This window comes from Coregonus lavaretus (genome assembly GCF_964263955.1).
Source record: "Coregonus lavaretus genome assembly, contig: HAP1_SCAFFOLD_10308, whole genome shotgun sequence".
Taxonomy (NCBI): domain Eukaryota; kingdom Metazoa; phylum Chordata; class Actinopteri; order Salmoniformes; family Salmonidae; genus Coregonus; species Coregonus lavaretus.
This window is the reverse complement of record NW_028166202.1, coordinates 319-7,853: the sequence shown is the minus strand read 5'-3', so window position 1 is coordinate 7,853 and position 7,535 is coordinate 319. Positions and strand designations below refer to the sequence as shown.

The following is a 7,535-nucleotide window of genomic DNA, read 5'->3' as shown; positions in this document are numbered from 1 at the left end:
GATAGAGAGAGGGGGGAGAGAGAGAGACAGAGAGAGAGAGACAGAGAGAGAGAGATGGAGGGATAGAGAGAGAGAGAGGGAGGGAGGGGGGGAATAAGGGCAAGACCAGTATTCCTGTAACTGTCTCTACAACAGAGCAGAGTTAATCAGTGAGACAGTAGAAGAGAAAGAGGCTGTCAAGGGATGGAGGGATGCAAAAAATATTCTTACTTCTCTTTCAGCTCATTGACTTTCTGCCCCACAGAGTTGAGCTGCTCCTCCAGTTTAGTCTTTCGACTCTCTGTCTTCCTCAAGTTCCTACACACACACACACACACACACACACACACACACACAAACACACACAAAAACAAGTAACACACATCAAATTATGCTTGAGGATTAGGCGTGTGTGCATGCACAAGTGCGTATGTGTGTATAGACTCACTCCAGTAGTCCAGCCTGTTCTTTCTCCAGTGGCTGTATCCTCTCCATGACGTGTGAGTACTGTACGTTGGCCTTCACCCAGGCTGCCAGTGGAGCAGCCGCAGCACTTGCACGCTTAGCATTCTGACAACAACAACAACAACAACAACACAACCTGGAGTGAGAGCAAGGAGGCTTATCTTAGGAGGTTCAAATGATCTCTTCAACTTGACTGCTATTAGCTAACCGCTTCTATAAAGGTACATAGGTTGCTGCCTGTAGCTCTAGGTTAATAGTAGTTGCAGTAGTTGTACATCACATCATTTACATCAGTGTTAGTTGTTCTCCCCTAAGGGAGAAGGTAGAATGTGGCACTAACCACTGAAACAGGGTCAAAACAAATCCCCCCACTAATAGTTAAGAGTAGGATAATCTGATCCTAGATCTGTGATCATGTACAACTTCCACCTTGAACTGTAGCGCTAGGCTAACTGGCTAGGCTAACTGGCTAGGCTAACTGGCTAGGCTAACTGGCTAGGCTAACTGGCTAGGCTAACTGGCTAGGCTAACTGGATCACCTTGGGGTCGAACGAGGCCTTGTTTCTGGTCAGTAGCTCCTCCACACTCTGACGAATCTCATGACTGATGTTCCTCGCCTCAAATGTGGCTATGTCCTCTCTCACCCCCCTCTTAGCCAGGAAACTAGAGAGAAAGAGAGACAGAGACAGAGACAGAGAGACAGAGACGCACAAGCTTTAAATCTGATAATGAGGCAGCTAATGCTAATTCAAGCCTGAAGTTATTGAAGTAAAACTTCTAACTAATTAAGAGCTAACAGTGACAAATCCCCCAGTTTGTTACTCATATACATCCTAACACACTCTGTATCACACACACTTCCTAACACTGCTCAGAGCGGCTGCACTCACTCAATTAACACAATCATCAACGGCAGATTAGGTTCTCAGACACTTCCTCTAGAATGGCTCGCAGACTAATGAGTGTTACTAATGACTACAACAAGCCATTAAACAGAATACACTACGGATGGACACATACTGACAGAATACACTACGGATGGACACATACTGACAGAATACACTACGGACACATACACTGACAGAATACACTACGGACACACACACACACACTGACAGAATACACTACGGACACACACACACACACTGACAGAATACACTACGGACACACATACTGACAGAATACACTACGGACACACACACTGACAGAATACACTACGGACACACACACACTGACAGAATACACTACGGACACACACACTGACAGAATACACTACGGACACACACACACACACACTGACAGAATACACTACGCACACACACACTGACAGCTCTGGCCCTAGTACAGGAATTAAAAATAATTTCTGTCCCATCTTGTCAGTTAATTTCCTGTACTGTCCTGATCCTGCAACAGAGCTATAACCCCGGAACTTTCCTGTCCCTTCCCGATAACAATCACTCCCGTCCTGTCCCTTCCCGATAACAATCACTCCCGTCCTGTCCCTTCCCGATAACAATCACTCCCGTCCTGTCCCTTCCCGATAACAATCACTCCCGTCCTGTGCTCATTTTTCTGCGCAGAAATATGTAGGCTATTGTGTTTGTTTAGGAAATATTTAAAATATTTTTCAAATCAAATTGTATTTGTCACTTGCACCGAATACAACAGGTAATGCTTACTTACTTACAAGCCCTTTACCAACAATGCCGTTTTAAGAAAAATAAGTGTTAAGTAAAAAAATTGATAAGTAAAAAATAGGTAGAGTTAAAGTGACTCTGCATAGATAATAAACAGAGAGTAGCAGCAGCGTAAAACAGAGGGTAGCCATTTGCAAATAGTCCGGGTAGCCATTTGATTAGCTGTTCAGGAGTCTTATGGCTTGGGGGTAAAAGCTGTTAAGAAGCCTTTTGGACCTAGACTTGCTGTGCGGTAGCAGAGAGAACAGTCTATGACTAGGGTGGCTGGAGTCTTTGACAATTTTTAGGGCCTTCATCTGACACTGCCTGGTATAGAGGTCCTGGATGGCAGGAAGCTTGGCCCCAGTGATGTACTGGGCCGTACACACTACCCTCTGTAGTGCCTTGCGGTCGGAGGCCGAGCAGTTGCCATACCAGGCGGTGACGCAACCAGTCAGGATGCTCTCGATGGTGCAGCTGTAGAACTTTTTGTGTAGTAATGCAATATGCGACTGTGATATGTGGTTGTCTTACCTACCTTAGTTAAATGCACTGACTGTAGGCCTAAGTATCTCTGGATAAGAGCGTATTCAGAACGACCTAAATGTAGATTGATTAAAGCTGGACGAGGACAGACAGTACAGGTATAGAACTGTAGCCTACAGCTGAGCCCTGCCACGTAGAAACATTTACAACACATTAACATAAAGAGAACCTGAGCGGCATTACTGCATACATCATCCCATCTTTATTTCACTCTTCACCTGAGATGCACACGTTTAGTTATGTACGCAAACAATTGAGCTTGACGGTAAAGTTGTTGTGAGTAGAGCAGCTATGCCACGGGCCGTTTGTCCCGCACTTCAGTTGGTAGCCTATTTGATTAAACCGCAGCATTTTTTACAAGCTGTGTACTGGGTTCCTTCAATGTCAAAGGCAACTCCATCAAATGTAGCTAAAACATCGCTCTTTCCTTGGCTCTAATGTTAATATTAGTGATGGGTCCTTGGCTGCAACAAGATGTTGCAATTCCTCATCATTTAGCCTACCAACGTAGGTTGGCATCTGAGGTAGCCTAGGGACAGGCTACAGCCTTCCTGAACTCAGCCGTAGAGGAAGGTTGTGTTTTCTCTAGCAGGAGGTAAGCTTGGCTTCTTATATGGTGTTGAGTAAAGCTTAAACCATGTATTTCGATCGTAGGTAGGTAGTTGTAGTTAGGTATTGTAGGTAGTTTATTTAGGTAGTTATTTAGGTAGTTATTGTAGGTTTCCGTAGGTAATTATTGTAGGTAAGTATTGTTTACGGCGGAGCCCGGCGAAGCACGAGGCTAGCTAGCTAGCGGGTAGCTACTGGTAACGTTTAGCAATGGTGGTGAGTTGTTTCCAATGTTATTTCACGCTTAAGAGTACCTGTAATTATTAATTTTTGCTGCGTTATGAAAGGAACTAGACACGGACACGAATTATCTGTTTAGTGTGTTAACACACTATTGGTAGTTTGTTGTAACCAAGTATTGGTGCTAAACTGTGTTATTGGATGCTAGCATGCTAGTTAGCTATGGCGTCATAGTTAGGCATCGTGGGCTGTTGTGGGTAGTTATTGTAGGTTAGCATTGTTTTCGGCGGTGCCGGGTGTAGCACGAAGCTAGCTAGCTAGCCGTTTTTCAAACAAAGTCAACACAGTAGCCATTGCTAGCTAGCCAACACGACCAGCTAACTGTACTGTAGTAGCTAAATACAATATACTTGTGCTAGCTAGCCAACGTTTAATTATTGCTGCGTTATGAAAGGAACTAGACACGGACACGAATTATCTGTTTAGTGTGTTAACACACTATTGGTAGTTTGTTGTAACCAAGTATTGGTGCTAAACTGTGTGTTATTGGATGCTAGCATGCTAGTTAGCTATGGTGTCATAGTTAGGCATCGTGGGCTGTTGTGGGTAGTTATTGTAGGTTAGCATTGTTTTCGACGGTGCCGGGTGTAGCACGAAGCTAGCTAGCTAGCCGTTTTTCGAACAGAGTCAACACAGTAGCCATTGTGTGCTGTACTGTGGCAGCTAAATACAATATATTTGTGCTAGCTAGCCAACGTTTAATTATTGCTGCGTTATGAAAGGAACTAGACACGGACACGAATTATCTGTTTAGTGTGTTAACACACTATTGGTGGTTTGTTGTGACCAAGTGTTGGTGCTAAACTGTGTATTATTGGATGCTAGCATGCTAGTTAGCTATGGTGTCATAGTTAGCTAGCTGAATAAAGTGGGTTGAGTCTATTCCTTGAAACATTGAACCGCTGTGGTTCACAACAATTCTGATTTCTAAAGGTGGAAGTTGGGAGAGTTTTTGTTCGGGTGGTTCAGTGAAACAATTATAGTTTCTGAGGTGGAAGTTTTGGTGAGGGAGGCCCTGCTCTCTCCTCTCCCAGATGTTTAGTTCATTTCATTCCGATCTCCTCTGCATTATTGTAGCCATTTGCTACAGCCTGTCAACTATGCCTCTGCCTATCCCTGTTCTCTCCTCTCTGCACAGGCTACACAAACGCCTCACACCGCGTGGCTGCTGCCTCTCTAACCTGGTGGTCCCTGCACGCACCCCACACCTGCAGTTCCAGGTCTCAGGCAGCCTCTGGAACTGCCGTTCTGCTGCCAACAAAGCTGACTTCATCCCAGCCTATGCTAACCTCCAGTCACTCGACTTCCTGGCGCTGACGGAAACATGGATTACCACTGAAAACACTGCTACTCCTACTGCTCTCTCCTCGTCTGACCATGTGTTCTCGCATACCCCGAGAGCATCTGGTCAGAGGGGTGGTGGCACAGGAATCCTCATCTCTCCCAAGTGGACATTCTCAATTTTTCCCCTAACCCATCTGTCTATCTCCTCATTTGAATTCCATGCTGTCACAGTCACTAGCCCATTTAAGCTTAATATCCTTGTCATCTATCGCCCTCCAGGTTCCCTTGGAGAGTTCATCAATGAGCTTGACGCCTTGATAAGTTCCTTTCCTGAGGATGGCTCACCCCTCACAGTTTTGGGGGATTTCAACCTCCCTACGTCCACATTTGACTCATTTCTCTCTGCCTCCTTCTTTCCACTCCTCTCCTCTTTTGACCTCACCCTCTCACCGTCCCCCCTACTCACAAGGCAGGCAATACGCTTGACCTCATCTTTACTAGATGCTGCTCTTCTACTAATCTCACTGCAACTCCCCTCCATGTCTCCGACCACTACTTTGTTTCCTTTTCTCTCTCGCTCTCCTCCAACACTACTCACTCTGCCCCTACACAGATGGTAATGCGCCGCCGCAACCTTCGCTCTCTCTCTCCCACTACTCTCTCCTCTTCCATCCTATCATCTCTTCCCTCTGCTCAATCCTTCTCCCTCCAATCTCCTGATTCTGCCTCCTCAACCCTCAGATCCTCCCTTTCTGCATCATTTGACTCTCTGTGTCCCCTATCCTCCCGGCCGGCTCGGTCCTCCCCTCCAGCTCCGTGGCTTGATGACTCATTGCGAGCTCACAGAACAGAGCTCCGGGCAGCGGAGCGGAAATGGAAGAAAACTAAACTCCCTGCCGACCTGGCATCTTTTCACTCCCTCCTCTCTACATTTTCTTCATCTGTTTCTGCTGCTAAGGCCACTTTCTACCACTCTAAATTCCAAGCATCTGCCTCTAACCCTAGGAAGCTCTTTGCCACATTTTCCTCCCTGCTGAACCCTTTTTTAAATGTATTTTTATTAAGGCAACTATATTAGGCCTAACCTAAACAGATTTTGGGGGGGATGAAATACTCCACACATGACATATTTCCGCGCAAAAAAATCAGTTTATAATTATTCCTGTACTGCCCGTTCCTGTGGATTGTTGATTCAGTCCCATCCTGTCTCGAACTTGACTCTAGAGCTTCACTCCCATTCCTGCCAGAATCCCGCGGGACCCACAAGACCCGCATGAGTCCCGCTCCTGTGTCAACCTCTGGGCCCTACATCACCCTCTATCTCTCTCTGTATTCCTCTTATAGTTCCATCTCCATGGATCTCGCACACTAAACCTCTCTCTTTCCCTAAATCTCTAGTTCACTCCCTCCCTCTCCTTTCCTCCTTCTATCCCTTCCCCTCCCTCCCTCCTTCCCTCTCTCCCCCCCTCCTTCCCTCTCTCTCTCCTCCTCCCTCCCTCCCCCTCTCTCACCTCTTCATGCTGACCCAGGAGGTGTCGAAGATGCCCATGAGTCGCAGCACCCCCTCCAGGATGTCTCTGATAACATCAGGAGGCATCCTCAGGGAGCGGATCTCTGATAGAGACTCTGGCTTGATGTTCCCCACAGCTCGCTTAGCCTCATCCACCAGGGGCTACACACACACACACACACACACACACACACACACACACACACACACACACACACACACACACACACACACACACACACACACACACACACACACACACACACACACACACACACACACACACACACACACACACACACACACACACACAGGTTAAACAAAGGTCAGGCGTGTGTATGTGTCTGTGATTTGATGTTCTCTACAGCACGCTCTGCCTTATCCAGGTTAATTGTAGGCCAGCTATGCTGTCGCCCTACAGACAAGCCCTGTGTTTGTTTGTGTTTGTGTATCCAGTATCCTCCAAAACAACAGCTAAAGCAACAGCTAAAACAACAGCTAAAACAACAGCTGAAACAACAGCTAAAACAACAGCTAAAACAACAGCTAAAACAACAGCTGAAACAACAGGTGAAACAATAGCTGAAACAACAGCTAAAACAACAGCTGAAACAATAGCTGAAACAATAGCTGAAACAACAGCTAAAACAACAGCTGAAACAACAGCTGAAACAACAGAAGTAAAACAGAAACAACAGCTAAAATAACAGAGGTAAAGCAACAGCTAAAACAACAGGTAAAACAACAGCTAAAACAACAGCTAAAACAACAGCTAAAACAACAGCTGAAACAACAGGTAAAACAACAGCTGAAACAACAGCTAAAACAACAGCTAAAACAACAGCTAAAACAACAGCTGAAACAACAGGTGAAACAATAGCTGAAACAACAGCTAAAACAACAGCTGAAACAATAGCTGAAACAACAGCTAAAACAACAGCTGAAACAACAGAAGTAAAACAGAAACAACAGCTAAAATAACAGAGGTAAAGCAACAGCTAAAACAACAGCTAAAACAACAGCTGAAACAATAGCTGAAACAACAGGTAAAACAACAGCTGAAACAATAGCTGAAACAATAGCTGAAACAACAGCTGAAACAACAGCTAAAACAACAGCTGAAACAACAGAGGTAAAACAGAAACAACAGCTAAAATAACAGAGGTAAAGCAACAGCTAAAACAACAGCTAAAACAACAGCTGAAACAATAGCTGAAACAACAGGT

At 45.4% G+C, this 7,535-nt stretch overlaps 1 protein-coding gene across 1 annotated transcript; it reads right to left on the bottom strand.

Moving 5' to 3' along the window:
- Positions 1 to 210: 210 nt before the first annotated feature.
- Positions 211 to 6,471, bottom strand: LOC311114959 (cytoplasmic dynein 2 heavy chain 1-like; the record flags this gene model as incomplete). Its single annotated transcript, XM_084190180.1, has 4 exons — positions 211 to 297; positions 428 to 549; positions 984 to 1,107; positions 6,311 to 6,471. Coding segments are annotated over 4 exons (494 nt in total), but the record flags the coding sequence as incomplete, so codon positions are not given.
- Between the last annotated feature and the right edge of the window lie 1,064 nt (positions 6,472 to 7,535).